General features: G+C 44.4%; 1 protein-coding gene across 1 annotated transcript in view; it reads right to left on the bottom strand.

Moving 5' to 3' along the window:
* The window catches only part of PGBD5 (piggyBac transposable element derived 5), a 93,144-nt gene that overhangs the window by 17,245 nt on the left and 58,468 nt on the right, over window positions 1-17,431 (bottom strand). The window contains exon 5 of the mRNA XM_077811832.1: window positions 3,302-3,482. Within this exon, the coding sequence (XP_077667958.1) occupies window positions 3,302-3,482 (181 nt within the window). The remainder of the gene's footprint in view (window positions 1-3,301; window positions 3,483-17,431) is intronic.

Genomic DNA, 17,431 nt, shown 5'->3' with positions numbered 1-17,431 from the left:
GGCAGATCAGACCCACCACTAGGTACCTTTTGGGTTGGGACTGCCACAGTTACAACGTTGTGAAATTTCAGATGTAAACAGCTGAAAACTTGAAATTGATCAATTTAAAAACACTCTGTCAAATTGATCAAAATGGACTGTGAGTTTGGTAGGGCCCTACTCATAAGTTAATGGTAACATTCTTTCTTCAGACGGAAATGTAAGAGGGCTTCATCAGGGATGCTGAAACAATTTTTATAGTGGGGGTGCTGAGAGCCATTGAACCCAACTGTAAACCCTCACTATGATGGAAACCACTTCAAACCAGGGGGTGCGGCAACACCCTCAGCACCCCTAGTTCCAGCACGTATGGGCTTCATTCATACAGGGCCCATTCCAACTGTCATTTCTATTTCAAACTAAAAAAGCAGCCCACAAAGTCTGTGCTTAGATGGGGAATCTCAAGCAGCTCAGTGGTTCAGCTCACAAACAGAGGCATCTAAACTTCATGAGTGAGCTTGAATCTCACCAGGGCAGGCTCTCATATAACATTTCTGGTATTTCTACTTCCAGTTATACCTGAAACGCCTCGCAGAATTGCATTTCCTGTGCCATTTCAGTGCCTGGTTCCTTTTCTACTTGGAAACCAGAAAATTATATATCTACCTTTATGACCATGGAGCATAAAATAGACTTACATCAAGTTCCTTTATAGAAACGGTCAGAGAGATGTTCTTATTTTTCAGGAGACGCCCATGGTGGAAACCTAATGAGTTCTTGGGAACTGAGTGTTGCAGACATCCTTTTATATTTCCAGAAACACTTTGTGGTGGTACAATTAAGGTTATTACTAATTTCAGAACAGTAATATTGTAGTTGTGAAACAGAGAGAGGGGAGGTAATTTTATAGTGAAGGCTCCACAAAAGCCTTGACCAAAGATTTCCAAAAGTGAACAGTGGTTTCTTGATTGATTGGTGCCTATACTCTGGATTCCAATGGAAGGGACTCTTAAAGGCCCTGACTTTGAGGACAGGAGACGAGCATTTTCAGAAAAATCAGGCCCTTTTAAGGTGTCAGTTCAGGCACGCAACTACTAAGGTGCCTAATAACTAGTTTTGTTTTGGTTTTTTTTTGTTAAAAAGTCTTGGTTCAAATCTTTCCCCACTGCCCATGTTAAAAAAACAACTATGAAAGCATTGCAAAGATGGATGAATAGAAATTCCTTTGACTCAAATATTTGTGAATTTTTTTTTCTCCACCTCTATTCATTCAGCTCTAGCCCAGGAACTGTAATTTCCCTAGAACAACAAAAGTTAATCCAATATGTTAGGAATGTGTCTTAATTTTGCAAGGTTGCTCTCATCCTCTATAGCGAAGCAGGTTCCTCAGGTTTTCTCATGAGGCTCTCATCCTTAGTTGCATTTTATCCTTGTGTGGCTTTAATTCCCCAGCTAGGCATTACTACTGGCTAACAGATCACTGATCAACCTGATGCCACTGTTCGGCCTGAATGCATGAAATTGGCACACACCAGGAGAATTGTTTTCTATGGGGGATGCTAGGCCTTCCACTGGCAAATCTCTGCTCTGCTCCAAATTCACAGCTAATGCTGCGGGATAACAGCAAGTGCTGACTATAGTACATTACCTTTGGCTCTGTGGGTAGGGTCGGAATGCACAATCTCCTCCAGGGCTCTTGATTGACTTCACCACTGTTGTGACATGTCAAAGGTCTGATTTCCCTGAGTGTCCCATAAGCCTTCCAATTCAATATGCCGTGCCAAGCCAGTGAGCTAGCCTTTATCACCCAAAACATAAAAGCCAAATAACCCAATGTCCCTGTTTAACACAGTGCGTTAATGTCCCCACTGCAACCTGCTTTGTAAGGAGCACCCAAGCTACTTACCAAAAAGCTAGTAAATCTGCTCTGAGTCTCCCAAAATTAAATTCCCAATTCAATACCCAGGATCATTTCTGCTAGTGAATGGAATGCAGAGGAAGCAGTTGTCATGGATCACAAAATCGCATGGAGCCTCATAACAAAACATGAACCAGGAACTGAAAATGCTGCATAGGGTTTTCATTTTTGATCAAATAATGTACCTAACTTTGAAACTCTAGAAGGCATTTAGTGTGTCCGCTACCTGTTAACAGTTGGTAATCTGAGTTCTCTTCAGTGCAAGGCCCGTGAGTAGTTAACTACCGTAGCTAATCTGAGTTACCTGTGAGAGAGAGATACTGTGGTGGTTCAGTAGCCAGGATTCTTCTCTACTGCGATTCCAGAGACAAAATGGAGAATATTATCCCCTTCTTTCTCTTTCACAAATCTGTCAGCACAAAGGATCATTTTCCAAGTGTCTCAGTTTTAGGTCTAAGGATCTAGTAATCCCTTATTTCAACTGAAATGGCTTAAGTGTTTATTTACAAAGGAAATTCTTCTTGATGCTAGAAATTCAAATCTTGTTTACAAGGGAAGACCCTGGTGACTGGAGAACTAGTGGAAAAAGTTGCATCACTGGAAAAGAATTTAAGCTGACTGGTTCATGGGGGAGTGGATGTTCACTAACTGTTTTAAAATCTTTGGGTTTGATTTTCAGAGTGGGAACATCTACAACTACAACTGCAGTCAATGGGAGCTGTGAATACTCAGCACATCTGAAATTCAGCTCACTTGTACAACACCTATTTAACACCACGGATTAATGGGCACTTGGGTCTAACTCTAGTCTATACCTATGTCTGTACTGGTACATGGGCAAACCCTTCTAGTGTAGGTGCAGCTTGTATGGGCAAAGAGTGCTTTGCTATCAACTGTCTCTACCATAGGGCTTGTACATTAAAAAATAAAATGGCTCCCCAACTGACATTATACTGGCAAAAGTTTCTGGGGTAGACCTTGCCTTAGTTAAAGGCTCAGCACATCCCCCCCCTCACCCACACCCCTTTCACAAGTAAGAACTCCCACACATATAGAAGACCCCCAAGAAGTCCTCCAGGAAAAAAACCCAGGAATAAACAGAGTCTAAATTCCTAAGGTAAAAGAGAAAAAAAAAATCAGAGCCCTCTATTCTCCCCCCACTTTTTTTTTTAAGTAGCCTTCTTTCTACATGATGAAGACTCAAAGGAAAGCTCAAGATCAGCTTAAATAACCTCTGCAGGTCCCCTTGTAATGAACAGACTAAGTTACCCTCAGGATTTCTCATAGCTACGTGAGGAGATAAAGCCTCAATCAAAAACACTTCTGGGTTATTTGCTGACTTCTGGCAGCAGGATAGTCACAAGCCTGTCAGCATGAGCAGTCAGTGGATCAGCTGTCACAAACCTTGCTTCTCAAACTCTTCAAAAAGGTTCAGGCTGGTAATGCTAGGGCCAGTGAAGATGATGTAGTTTTTTCCTGATGCATTCTGACAAAGGCTCTTGGCCACCATACTGTGGAGTTGGGGCTTGTTCTTCAAAGCATCCAGTCCGTCAGCACCGCCTCCTTCTTTTAGATGGACATAAATCTTAATGAGCAAGTAGAAACAAGAAGACAAGGCAATGTGGTTAGAATGAGTCTGGCAGGAGCAATGCAGTTGCCAAAACCCTTGCTTGGCTTTCACTGGAGAGGAGTTTAAAAATAAAGGCAGTAGATACCTGTTTAAAATGTAACCCTTAATAACCTTTTATGACTGTTTGTCTTTAAATGACTTTGGAATAGCTGGGGCAGGTCTGGAATTTTCTGCTGGGACGGCTATTGGGAAATACAGATCTATGCCTAAGATTAAGGGCTGCTTGAGGTTGCTGTTGCTATTATGTAGCTGGAAAAGCATTTGTCTGGCAGCAATAAACCATGACTCCTAAAGAAAACTGTATGTTGTGTTGATCCTACATAGACTTCATTGTTGTCAGTAAAGGGAGAACTTGGGACCTTCTGCTCCGAAAACACAGGCCTCTACCAGATGACCAGAAGGAATCTGTCTGCTGGCTTTACTGTAATGGCATTCAGCTGTATATTCTCTGGCAGCAGACACTAAAGGGTGACATGACCACGCTGATGCCAGCATGACACTTTCTCCAGTACAAGCCAGTGGTGTCCTTACATACCAACACTACGTTCTACCTGGAATCTTCAGGGATCGCTCTAAGCCCTGGTCTATACTGCGGGGAGGGAGGGGTCGATCTAAGTTACGCAACTTCGGCTACATGAATAACGTAGCTGAAGTCGACGTACTTAGATCTACTTACCATGGTGTCTTCACCACAGTGAGTCGACTGCTGCCGCTCCCCCATCGACTCCGCCTGTGCCTCTTGCAGCAGTGGAGTACAGGAGTTGACGGGAGAGCGCTTGGGGATCACAGAATCATAGAATATCAGGGTTGGAAGGGACCTCAGGAGGTCATCTAGTCCAACCCCCTGCTCAAAGCAGGACCAATCCCCAATTAAATCTAGTCTAGATGCGACAAATCGACCCCTGGTGGATCGATTGCTGCCCGCCGATCCAGTGGGTAGTGTAGACAGACATACCCTAACTCTCAGCATTTTTGACCAGATCATGACTTAGAGACAACCCATCAAAACAGACTGAACAAGGGAAAAAGGGTGCATTAAACTGGCTTTAACAGTCTTAAGCATCTGGCTCCTTTCTAGCTGACTACAATCCTTACAGATACTGTATTACTGCCACAGCATCTTAAAGCTAACAGCTACCATTGTCCAGGCAATGTTCCTTCTGTCCTTCATAATACTCGGTCACCATCCACACAAGGCCATTTAAGTGGATATGCAATGGCAGGAATGGTTTGCCTCTAGTTAAATAAGTTGCTGATGACCTTAGTCCGATTTGCAAGTGGACAAGTATGTATAGCACAACTGGCCTGCTTGTTGAGAGGTGGAGGATTGAAATGGCACAGAGGCCAGACCAGTGCCTCACTCTGCAGATGGTCACTCTGGGAATGGTTATGACACGTTAGTTGGGCACTAGGGGAAAACTAACAATGGATGTAAGCTATCAGGCAGCAGCAGAGACAAAAAAAAATTTCAAATACTATACAGTGCCTGTATTGCATCTTAAAGATAGGCACATCTGGGCTGCAGGTCCCCACCCTCACCCCCTACTCCTTCATGGCCCGGGGCAGCCACTTACAGGTAGGAGGCAGTAAACACTGTTTTCCTCTTCCCTGCCCTGGGCTGGGAGGGGGACAAACTTGCAAGCTCAGAGCCGGGGAAAGAAACTTCCTGAACTGCTACTGAAACCTGTCCTGGAGTGTAAGCTGCTGGAGCTGGAGCCCGAGCTCCTGCCTGCATGTTACACTCTGGAGGAGCAGCTCAGTTTTAAAGGGCCACAGCCTGCACCACGTGCCCATTGACACTGCAGTGCCCCAGGGTGCCTCACTCATCACCCTTGCAGCCAGGGAGCTAGAATCGGCTGCCTGTCCCCACCCTTACTTGCCAGGCAGCCCTGCAGAGCTGTGAGCCCTTGCTCTGTGCAGTTCACCCCGAGGAGCACCCCACAGTGTCTTGTTCAGAGTTATGAACAACCTCCATTCCCGAGGTGTCCGTAACTCTGAGGTCTTACAGTAAACAGGGGCCTTTGGTCTTGAAAGCTGTCACACCAGCACTTCCACCACTGCTAAACTTATATGGGCCATTTAGTTAATTCAAAAAAGCATATCCGGCAGAAATCAGTTCCCAGCAGACTCTGCTCAGCAGTGGAAAGCACAGGAAAGACAGACTTTTCAAAGGTGGTGGTGATGAAACCAGCTGTGGCTATATTCAATGGGCTATTAATTTGTATCTGAGGTTGCAGGAAGATATAATTTGCGTTGTAAAAATTCTCAATGGAGTGTGTGGGGGAGAGGCAACATGGACCCCACAGCCAGCAGGGAAAAGGACCTTTAGCTGGGGATATATTTCAGAAGACTATAACGAGAGGGAGTGAACCTCTAGGTTACCTTTCACCCGAGGAGACCTGGAAAACCGGTGCCTTTGACTCTTTGGGGATCCTGGCTAAGAGGTAATCAGCTATTGCTGGAAAGGTACGACTGATGAGGAAGCTACTTTGAACAAAGTCTGTAGCTTGCTAAGTTAGGTCTCAGCCATTAGAAAGTATATTTTTACTATTGTTTGTTTGTAGCCATTTCTATCTTTATCCCTTCTATTTGGTATCACTTAACCTGTGTCCTTTTGTTAATACCCTTGTTTTATTTTAAACCAAGTCAGTGCTATGTTTGAAGGAAGGGGTGTGTATACCCTAGTTAAGTTAATAAACTGTAATGTACTGACTCTTTAAAAGAGCAGCAAACTTAATATCTTCTGCAAATGTACAGTGGCAGGGGCTGTGCATTGCAAAGATACATCTCTGAACAGTTCAGAGGCTGACATTCACAGATTGTTACCTGCTAGGTGAGGTTTGGGCCAGGAAAGCCTTGAGGAGTTTTCTGGGGAGAAAGACAGACTAGTGTGGCAGGGAGCTGACACACACACCGTCTAATCACCAGCAAAGCTCACTCTTGCTGAGGCAGAGAGGTAACATGGCTGTGGGAACCCCAGCAGAATGTTACACCCATGCATTCCCATGGGAAACTACGTTATCCTTGTGTGTCAATCTATTTCCAGAAGCAAGTCTAGTCTAAAGCACAGGCACTCTTACAAAGACCGTGGAAGTGATATTTCTCAAGCCTCTGGGAAATTCATTTTACTGTGTGACATTTTTCAGTAGCTATGGATCAGTTGCCATTGCAATTAACCACTGCAGTTTTTCATAGCACAGTCTGCTGCAGAGACTATAGTCCAACAGCCATCTCCATCTTGAGGAGCAGCCACCGGCTGTTAAGTGTCTGTTTCTGCAGCCATTGTACCCCTAGCTGCTGGAAGGGAGAAGGAGCTTTCTCTAGTCTTCCTTCTCCCACCAGAGTCTCCTGAGATTTGTTTGGGAAGTTGGTAGGCTCCACTTCTTTTCCTTTCTCCCAGTCTCTGCTATTTATATCATCTTCCCTCATGAAAAGCTCTGGTGCCTGCTTTAGTAAGCCGAGTAAACCTGGCATGACTCTTCTCCGTGAAACTGCTGCCCATGTGGTTGTGAACAGCGTCAGTAAAACTAAGAATCGCATTACTTTCACTTTGCTGTTGCGCAGGAAAACCATGAGCAGCAGCAGAGACACTGGAACTGGGTGAAGTCTCAGGAAAAAAAGCACTGTCTTGGTTCATGTTTTGAAGGTTATTTTCCCAGCCCTGAGCTAGAAACAATTAAAATTTAAATTCTGCAGAAATTGCCTCCGAAAACTTCCCTCCCACTTGACAGTGGTGAGTGGATTGTTTTTTTAAACTCTAGCTTAATTAACATTTGGAATACACTTTGAGATGCTCAGGTGAAGATGCTATAGAACTGCAAGCAGTGTTGTTAATGACCAAGGCTAATTGAAACTGAGAGAATCTTTTGGGAGGCTATGGAAAAAAGTTGCTGGAGCATTCTCTGAGTAAAAATGCACACAAATGAAACTGCCCAACTTCATGGGCTTTATTTCTGATCTAAGAACTGAGCTTGAGAATATATTTAATGAGACTCCTTGCATTTGTGCATTCTAACTGCCAGTTATTAGAAAAAATATGACGCAAACAAGGCACTGCTTTAAAAAAAAAATCTAACAAACCTCTAAACAGAATTTAAGTTTGATGGAAAACTTTTTTTTTTTTTTAGCTGCCTGATCAACAAATGGACAGACAGTTAACTCTCCTGTAACTTGGCCCTTGAAATATAAATTCACCCCATGTTTTTTTTCCCTCCCTCTTTCAAAGTAAAGCTGGTAAATCAATTACAGCTTAATGAGAAAGAAGCTTGTTCTATGAGATTTTTGTGTGATAGTGAAGTGATACAAATTCTTCAGTACACCTTCCCAATTTCCTTTAATACAGATTTTTTTAAGGGTACTGGAAATAGTTCCTGTTTTTTAATATTATGAAGAGTTTGAGCCAATTGTATAGACCAGAGGTGGAATCAGAACTGGACAGCAGCATTTAACATAACCTTTTATATTGTAGAAAAATCCCACATACAGCTAATGTGAGATGCTATAAGAATTGAAGAAATATCAAGGCAGGGGAGGCAACAGGATCTAGTGAGTGAGGCACTAGACGCAGGAGGGGTGTGTTCTATTTGTAACTCTGCTATTGACCTGCTGCATGATTTTAGGCAAGTCACTTCACCTCTGTGCTTGTTTTTTGTTTTGTCTACTTAGATTGTAAGCTCCTCAGGGCAAGAATTGTCTCTTATCCTAACACAGTGGAGCACTCCAATACAAATAATTAATAGTAATAGTAGGTTAGTAATGTAGAAAGGAAACCCATCTGGGTTGAACGACTCTGGGCTAGAGGTAAACAATTTTTTCTCTGTTAATCTTGGACGTTTTCTCAGACTCATTTCTCCCATGATAAGCAGTTAAAAATGGGAGCTCAAATACAGAACCAACACAAGGGCCTAAATGACTTATATCTAGAATCAGTGAAATTTCAGATGGCCATTAATGAAAATGAAACACACTGTTGTGCTAGTGAACATTCTGCCAGTGAGTGAAATGAAATGGGAAACCAACAAACTCTGGAAAAAAAAAAACAGATGGCTCATGGCAAACTCAGGGAAAACACTTAATCCCATAGAACTTGAGTGCATATGGACTCAGAACAGACTATTAATCAGCATATTGTGGAATAGGATAGCCCTCGGATGCCAGAGCAATATGCTGATCTAGTACAAAAACCAATAGCCCCTTCCCCTGCCACCTCCAAAAAAAAAACCCCAACCACATTCTGGAAATGCTGGGCTCACCTGATGAGAGGTTTATTGGAAAACACATTACAGTTTGAGAGGCATTTCACATGGTGGCAAGAGAATGGGAATTCAGTCACCTGATTGTCACCAGGGGCTTGTCTACATTTGAAATGCTAGAGAAGCACAGCTTCAGATGTCCACATTGAAGCACTAAAGTGGCCCACTACCTATGCTGATGGGAGGGGTTCTCCCTTTGGCTAGGTAATCTAGCCCCCCCCTCTGCCCCCCCGCCAAGCAGGGGTAGCTCAGTCGAAGGAAGAATTCGTCTGTGGATTTTTCACACCCCTCAGTGACGTAGCTAAGTCAACAACTTTTTCCAAGTAGACCAGGCCTCAAAAATTCCCAAGCAACTATGTTTGGCTGAGAAAACAATGCAGACTGTTAAAAGGCTACTGGGGAAAGAAAGACCGTGAGAGATGAGATGCCGCCGCCACCACCACGGCTTTAGGGTCTTGGAATAGACATTAGCACTATAGGCCAATAATGTTCCCCAGCACCTGTGCTGATGATTTTACCTTGTGGAAAATCATTCATGCAAAGGATACACAGGGTCTCACTAGAAGTTGGGGAGCAAAAATATACAGCCAGGACAAAAAGCTACATTATGACAGATCTGTAAAGTTCCCTAGAAGCTAAATATAAGTGATTCTGTTGATATACAAAGCTCCGATGGCAAATGTAAAGCTACTGTGAAGCTGCAAATTCCACGTTTGTACAGAATTGAAACACCCCAGGGTACAATTCTCAGATGAAATACATGACACCTGAAAAGAGCAATGGAAGAAGTAATGAAGAGGAGACAAGATTATGACTGGCATGGGCTGTTCACTAGCTCCCAGTATGCATCCCCACACCCCGCCCCCGTGAGAGTACAGAGCAGGACTCTACAGGTACGTATGGAAGCCTGGCTCAGCAATAGCTTCTACAAGAGACACTGCAACTGTCAACAGTGGCTGTTTCCCAAGTCTATCCCTGCCCCCTTTTCTCTCTCTCTCACACACACACACACACTCTCTCTCTCTCTCTCTCTTTTCATGGTCCCCCGAACACGTGCTGGTTGTATGGAGAGGTTTCAGTGGAGAGAGGAAGGTGTACGCTGACCTGGAGAGGCAGCATGATCCAGTGAATAAAACACAAGCCTGGGCATAGGAAGACCTGGCTTTTGGCCCTCATCCTGCCTCTGACTCACTATATGATCTTGAGCAAGCCACTTAACTTCAGTGCCTCAGTTTCCCCATCTGTAAAATGGGGATAATAAAAACATTTGTCTGCATTGGTAAAGCACTTAGAGATCTACAGAAAAAAGTGCTATATGAGAGCTAAATGTTACTTATTAATAACTTTTCCCCCGTCCCCTCCTTTAAGTAGTTACTGACCAAGTTCAGCTGGCATTTGTACTTGGTCATCCCCTTTGAGACATCTAGCAAAAGGAATGACAGAGCCTGAAGTGTCCTAGCATGATGAAAAGCTTCGACAGATCTGTTTTGAATCCTTTAGTAGCAGGGCTGCAACAAGGGTGGCCTGAGCGGGGCAGCCACCCAGGATACAGAGCCACTGGGGGTGTAAAAATGGGGCAGCTCACAGGATCAAAGGCCCAGTGGTGTCAGCCCCCACCCTTGCAGGATCAGGCCCAGTGGTGTCCGGCCAGAGCCCAGGGTGCTCAGGGCTGCCCAGGGTGCTCAGGGCTTCCCTCCCTGCTGGATCGTGGGGCAAGTGATCACAATCAGAGCAGGTTCCTCAGCACTAAGACCCTGGTGGGATGGCAGGCAGGCAGGATGCTGAGTGCCAGCTTGGCTCCTATTGAGCATGCTCATTGCTCAGTAACATCTACTAAAGCTGCTGCCCTTGCTGAGAATTAAAGTTAAAGGGAGGCAAACTAGGGGGGGAATGGGCAGGGTCTGACCAGGGGGTGGAAACTGACTGGGCCGGGGGTGGTTGGGGGGGTGTCAAACAGCAGGAGGCAGGGACAGGCGAGGGACTGAGGAGCAAAATTTTGGGTTGGAGCCGGGGTTCAGGCCAGGGTTGAGGTGCTGCCACATGGTGGCAGAGGGTAACGGTTAGCCCAATGGGATGAGCCACCCGCCCTGTTCGCAAAAATGCAGAGCTGGGGGGAGGAGACAGAATGGCTTCCATGCTTAGGAGGAAGTGTTCGGAGAGGAAAAATTAAGAATTCCCGGGTTGCTTGCAATTTACAGCTAGGGGAAGCCACAGTAGAAACAAAGAAGTAAACGTTGCACAAGTAAAACATGCCTTTTTAGTCAATAGTCAGTAGGGATAAAACACGTCCTGCTCCCTGCTTTAGCTGCGTTTTCCTGTTTCTCTGACCTACCCTTACTTGTTGCTGCCCCAGCCTCAGTCAATCTTTGTTAGAGAGAGCAGAATAAGGAGCCTCCCTCTGATCCATCGTTATAATGCTCCAATAACTGGCCAGCCAGGTGCACTCACACATTGGGGAACTGACACCTTCATGGCACACTGGCCCTGGATGCCTAGCACAACTGGGCTTTTCTTTTTAAAGGTCTCTAATTTTGGGCTAGGGACAATTTTCAGTTGTGTCGAAACAGACAATAATACAAGCCATTTACTGTACAGGTGAAGAGAGCAATAGGGAAATCTGCATTGGCTGCAGATCTGGATTGGGGCTGCTGGTGAGATATGCACTGGCGAAGCATGCATCTGATGAAGTGGGTTCTAACCCATGAAAGCTTAAGCCCAAATAAATTTGTTGGTTTCTAAGGTGCCACAAGGACTCCTCGTTATTTTAGCATGTCTGCTGTGACCTGTGTTTTTCGCATTCTGGGCTGTGACCCAGCTAGTCTGTTCCTGGCACGCTTTACGGATTGGGGCCATCACCTCAGTGATATGTCCATCCAATCACTGTAACCATGGCATTGGCACTCTCTCATGCTGAAGTACAGCATAATCTGATTTCACGATCACCACAGCTGTCATAAATATAAAGGGAAGGCTAACCACTTTTAAATCCCTCCTGGCCGGAGGAAAAACCCTTTCACCTGTAAAGGGTTAAGAAGCTAAAGATAACCTCGCTGGCACCTGACCAAAATGACCAATGAGGAGACAAGATACTTTCAAAGCTGGAAGGGGGGGGGGAACAAAGGGTTCTCTCTGTCTGTGTGTTTTTTTTTTTTTTTGCCCGGACCAGAGCAGGAATGCCGGTTATAACTCCTGTAAAGGGCTAATAAGCAATCCAGTTAGATAAGCGTTAGATTCTGTTTTGTTTAAATGGCTGATAAAATAAGTTGTGCTGAATGGAATGGATAGTCCTGTTTTTATGTCTTAAGGTTTTGCCTAGAGGGATTCTCTATGTTTTGAATCTGATTACCCCTGTAAGGTATTTACCATCCTGATTTTACAGAGGTGATTCTTTTACTTTTTCTTCAATTAAAATTCTTCTTTTAAGAACCTGATTGCTTTTTCATTGTTCTTAAGATCCAAGGGTTTGGGTCTGTGCTCACCTATGCAAATTGGTGAGGATTTTTATCAAGCCTTCCCCAGGAAAGGGGGTGTAGGGTTTGGGAGGATTTTTTTGGGGGGTAGATGTTTCCAAGTGGGCTCTTTCCCTGTTATATATTTGTTAGACGCTTGCTGGTGGCAGCAATAAAGTCCAAGAGCAAAAGGTAAAATAGTTTGTACCTTGGGGAAGTTTTAACCTAAGCTGGTAAAAATAAGCTTGGGGGGGGTTTTATGCAGGTCCCCACATCTGTACCCTAGAGTTCAAAGTGGGGAAGGAACCTTGACATGGTGGCAGAGCGGTGGGATTAACTTGAAATCATTTTTGAGATTTTTTGAACCAGAAGCACAGATTTTAAAAGGAATTTTTTTTTCCTTTGGGCTGCTGGAAAGCAGGTTTTAAGCTGAAAGCAGTTAGAGGGTTTTTTTTGTCTCTGCTTGGGGGCCAGAGCAGAGACAAAAGGGAATTGTCTTTTGTGAGCTGGAGTTTTCGCTGCCTAAAGGCAGGGTAGTTAACCTCCTGCAGGGAAATTCACAAGTCTTCACAGACCTGAAGTTGCTGTTTTTTACCTACAAAAAGCAACTAAAGGGGTTTTCTGTCTATTTGCCTGGAAACAAAGGTGTTAGGTTTTTTTTAAGGATTTTTCTGTAGGCTGACAATCACTATCAGAGAACATAGGTATCCAGTTACAGCACACTCTCTCTCTCTCTATATATATATTTTGACAAGCCAAGTTTTTTTGTTTGATTTCTAACTCTCGGGTGTAAAGTTAGTTAAAAACAGAGAGGTAAACTTGACAGAGCCCAAGGCAGGAACAGCCAAAGAGGCTGCCCACAGGAGAGAACTGGAGGCAGCGAGAGAGACAGAAAAAAAAACCCAAGAGGCTGCCCACAGGAGAGCTATGGAGGCAAAGGAAAAAGAAATGGAGGCAAGGGAAAAAGAGAGGAAGCATGAACTGGAGTTGAAGAAGGTAAGGGCTGAGCGGAATCTACTGGATAACCCTAACGCTCCTTCCCCAACAATCCACAAATGGGAGCGACTATGTCCACAGTATGATGAATCCAGTGATATTGCTGAATATTTTCTCACCTTTGAGAGACTGTGCACTCTCCATAAAATTCCTGAAGCTCACAAGATGACCACATTAGTCGCAAAATCAACTGGAAGAGCTCTGGACATGTTCAATAAGATGCCTATTGATGAGGCTTCTGACTATAATAAGTTCAAGGATTTGGTTTTAAAGCAATTTCAAATTACATCTGAAACATACAGAATAAAATTTCGAACCCTTAAGAGAGGGCCTGGACTAAGTAATGTGGCTTACCTATACCAGATGAAGGATCTGTTAGATAAATGGGTCCAAGGAAGGGGTGTCACTAGCTTTGACAGAATGTGTGAGTTGATAGCTCAGGAGCAATTCCTGAATATGTCCAAGGAGGAAATGAAACGGTGTTTATGGGATAAGGAAATGGACTCAGCAGAAAGTCTTGCTTCTTATGCTGATCGATATGAGCAGTCCCAGACTGCCAGAGAGGCGGGTCAAGCCGGAACAAAACGGGTGGAGGGAGGAGAGTGGAACAACCCTGGACGCAGTTGGAGCAGATACCAGAAGGGACACCCTCAGACCACACCCTACTACCAGGGGCAGCCCAAGGCCCCAGCTACACACCAAGAAATACTCCAGACACTTTATTGTCCTGCCACGCCGTTCTCCAGCAACCCACCTCATCCCAGTGACCCGTCAGCTGGACGATGTTTTAAATGTAACAAGCCGGGGCATGTGAAGGCCAACTGCCCCAAGAACCCCAACAGATTAGTTCATTGCACCGGAATCACACCAGAGGTCCTCAGGCCCAGATACCTCCCAGCTACTCTCAGAGCGGAGGGAACCTGTGAGCGTGGGCGGGAAGAAGGTCACCGCATAGAGGGACACCGGAGCACAAGTGTTGGCTATCCATGCTTCCTTAGTGGACCCCAATTTAATCGACCCAGAGATCCAAGTGACAATTCAACCCTTCAAGTCCAACTCTTTCAATTTGCCTACAGCCAAGTTGCCTGTCCAGTACAAGGACTAGTCAGAAACGTGGACTTTTGCAGTCTATGATAATTATTCCATCCCCATGCTGTTGAGGGAAGACTTGGCCAATCACGTGAAGCTAGCCAAGATGGTGGGAATGGTCACCCACAGCCAGGCTAAGCAAGCCGTCCTGCCTAGCTCTGTTCCGGAAACTTCTACCAGGACCCGGTCAGAGGTGATGGACCCAGACCCCATGCCAACGTCTGCAACGGCAGTAGTGGATCCAGTCCCAGAGACCCAGATAGAGCCAGTCCCGGAACAGGCAGCAGCCGATAACCCTACACAAGAGGCTCAGCCGGAGCCTGAACCCCAACAAAGTGCACCAGCGGAGAGTGGTTCACAGTCATCGGAAACAGCCCCATCCCCTACATCGCTTCAAGAGGAACCAAGCCTAGGTCCACAATCCAGTGAGGAACTGATGTCTCCAGCATCAAGGGAACAGTTCCAGACCGAATAGGAAGCAGATGAAAGCCTCCAGAGAGCTTGGACGGCAGCCCGGAACAACCCACCGCCTCTCAGCTCTTCTAATTGATCCAGGCTTGTTGTAGAAAGAGGACTTTTATACAAGGAAACTCTTTCTGGTGGACACCAGGAAGAATGGCATCCTCCGAGACAGTTGGTAGTTCCAACAAAGTACCGGGTACTTGAGCTTGGCCCACAATCACCCTAGTGGCCATGCTGGGGTGAACAGGACCAAAGGTCGTTTGGGGCAGCAATATATGTTCCTCTGTCTCCACACTTAGGTGTCAGAGGATACTATAGGGATGTTAAACGACTGTGTGAAAAGTAATGTGGCAACTAAAAGTATCATATTGTAGCTTTTATTGTCTATATACTGTACTGATATGCAAAAATAAATGCATTATCATTACTCTAATATTCTAACTCATTATCTAAAAAAACCCATAGAGGGCACAAATATGTTTGCTCCACTTGCCCAAGGTGCTAAAATGCCTAGTGACAGCTCTGGTAGTGCCAACAGTCTGCAGTGAGCAGATGGGGGTGTAGTTAGCACTATTAAGTGACCTATTAATCACTTACATTTACACAGATCTGTTAAGTAAAGCATTCCAGAGTGTTGGTGAGGGAGAAATCAAGAGAGAGTGAAATCAAAAGGCACGTCTAGGGTTTTGATTTAAACAGTGTCAGCAAATGCTCTCAGAAAGAAGAAGAAAACCCTTCCACCACAGGACTGTAGCCAGAAAACTGCACTTAAAGTCTTGGCTTAAAAAGCACCTCAACAGCAATAAATACATCGGGAAATATATTGGAAAAACAGCCTGCTGGCTCTGCTTGTAGGACAGACAGCAGGCCCAAGTTCAAACCCAACTTCAGTGTTCCTTCTGTAAATTTGGCATTCCCTAGAGGAGGCAAATCCAATCTGCAATGCCTGTAGTAGTGCTGCTAATAATTCACACTTCAAGTGCTTTCAACCTGCGCTCTCCATGCACTTTACAAACATTCATTTATCTGCAGCAACTGTGAGGGAAAAGTCCAACAATGTAAGAAACTAACTAGTGTGTGCACGCACCAATCTGAACTACTTAGCTCTGTCTCATCAGCTGTGTATGGCTGATAGATTCTCCTGTAGTTTTAGCTTTTGGTGCAGAAGAACCTGCAATGTAGGGCTTCAGTTATCCTGAAGGAAGTTGCCCTGGAATGCAGTACATCTTTTTGCAGGACATCAAGAAACCAGATCGTGATGATTGGGAGAATGGGTTGACAGCAATGGAGTGTGCCTTGCACCTGCAAAAGAATGTGAACCAGTCACTCCTTGACCTGCACAAGCTGGCAACAGACAAGAATGACCCTCATTTGTGTGACTTCATTGATGTAATGATGTAATCCTGGTTTTACAGATGGAGAAACTAGGCATCTCATTTAAACTCTTTGCCTTAAAGTGACAGCATAAACCCAAAGCTCCTGTCTCCCACACTTTAACCGAAAGACCCAACTTTCCGAAGTGAGCTGTAGCTCACGAAAGCTTATGCTCTAATAAATCTGTTAGTCTCTAAGGTGACACAAGTACTCCTTTTCTTTGCAGCTAGCTATCAAATGAGTTAATTTTCCAAAGAACAGAACTGTTCTGCCTCACTTACCTAAATAGGCTAAATGTATTGATACTAATGATGGGAGAATGTTAACAGGATCATCAGATTGGAGGCTGTGCTGTGGTTGCAATTCTGTATGGCCACTGCATGGTTAAAGCAAAGAGTAGCTCTTTTCCCAGTACAGCAACTCTAATGGAAGAAAATACAAGCGCACTAAACATTGCTTTTAGCACTCGATATATAATATTCATAACATGGAATGAAAAATGGGGATAGGGAAGTAGAAAATGAGAGAGAAATTTTAAACCTCCAGAAAGCTTTAATTTGAGTTCTTTTGTCCAAAGTGGGTTTGCCTATGCTTAGCTCATATTCTTACTTGTTTTAGCTGAATGGCTGAGCTACACGAGAAAGACATTAGTAACTGAGAGGTGGTGCTTTGCTTAGGAAGTTCTGAGGCAGACATGTGGTACAAAATGGAAATTCATCTGAAAGCAAGGACCTGAATTGCCAACTCTGGAGTCAAGTTATTCATAGCACAGGAGAGAGAGCTGGGCCAATACTGTAACATAAATGAATGTGCTTTGAGTATCTTTAAGCACCTTTTTATGTTCCATTAAGTTTCTAATGAATTAGTTTGCTGGCAGGAATACTACCCTGACAGCAAACTATGAAAGCATATTATAGAATATTCATAGAGAATGAATGTAGAGCCTGTAAATATGAATATTTGTTTACATTAAAATCTGATTCAGAGTTCTGCTCATCCAGTCAGGGAGCAGACCAAAACCACATGATCATTCTGAACAGCTCAAATTTCAAATACTGAATGCTAGCAACAAACTCGTCGGTGAGCTACACACCAAGAATTGTTCACAGAAATGGTTCAGTGAATAACTTCAAAAAACAAATGTAAGCAAGTTGACCTGTTTGTAGCTTGGTCCTCTTCTGCTTACAGGGGCCCAATTAGTTGAATTACATTAAATTTCCTCAAAAAGAAAAGGAGTACTTGTGGCACCTTAGAGACTGTTTTAGTCTCTAAGGTGCCACAA

This window comes from Eretmochelys imbricata, chromosome 3 (assembly GCF_965152235.1).
Source record: "Eretmochelys imbricata isolate rEreImb1 chromosome 3, rEreImb1.hap1, whole genome shotgun sequence".
In the NCBI taxonomy this organism is placed as follows: Eukaryota; Metazoa; Chordata; order Testudines; family Cheloniidae; genus Eretmochelys; species Eretmochelys imbricata.
This window is presented reverse-complemented; position numbering and strand designations above follow the sequence as displayed.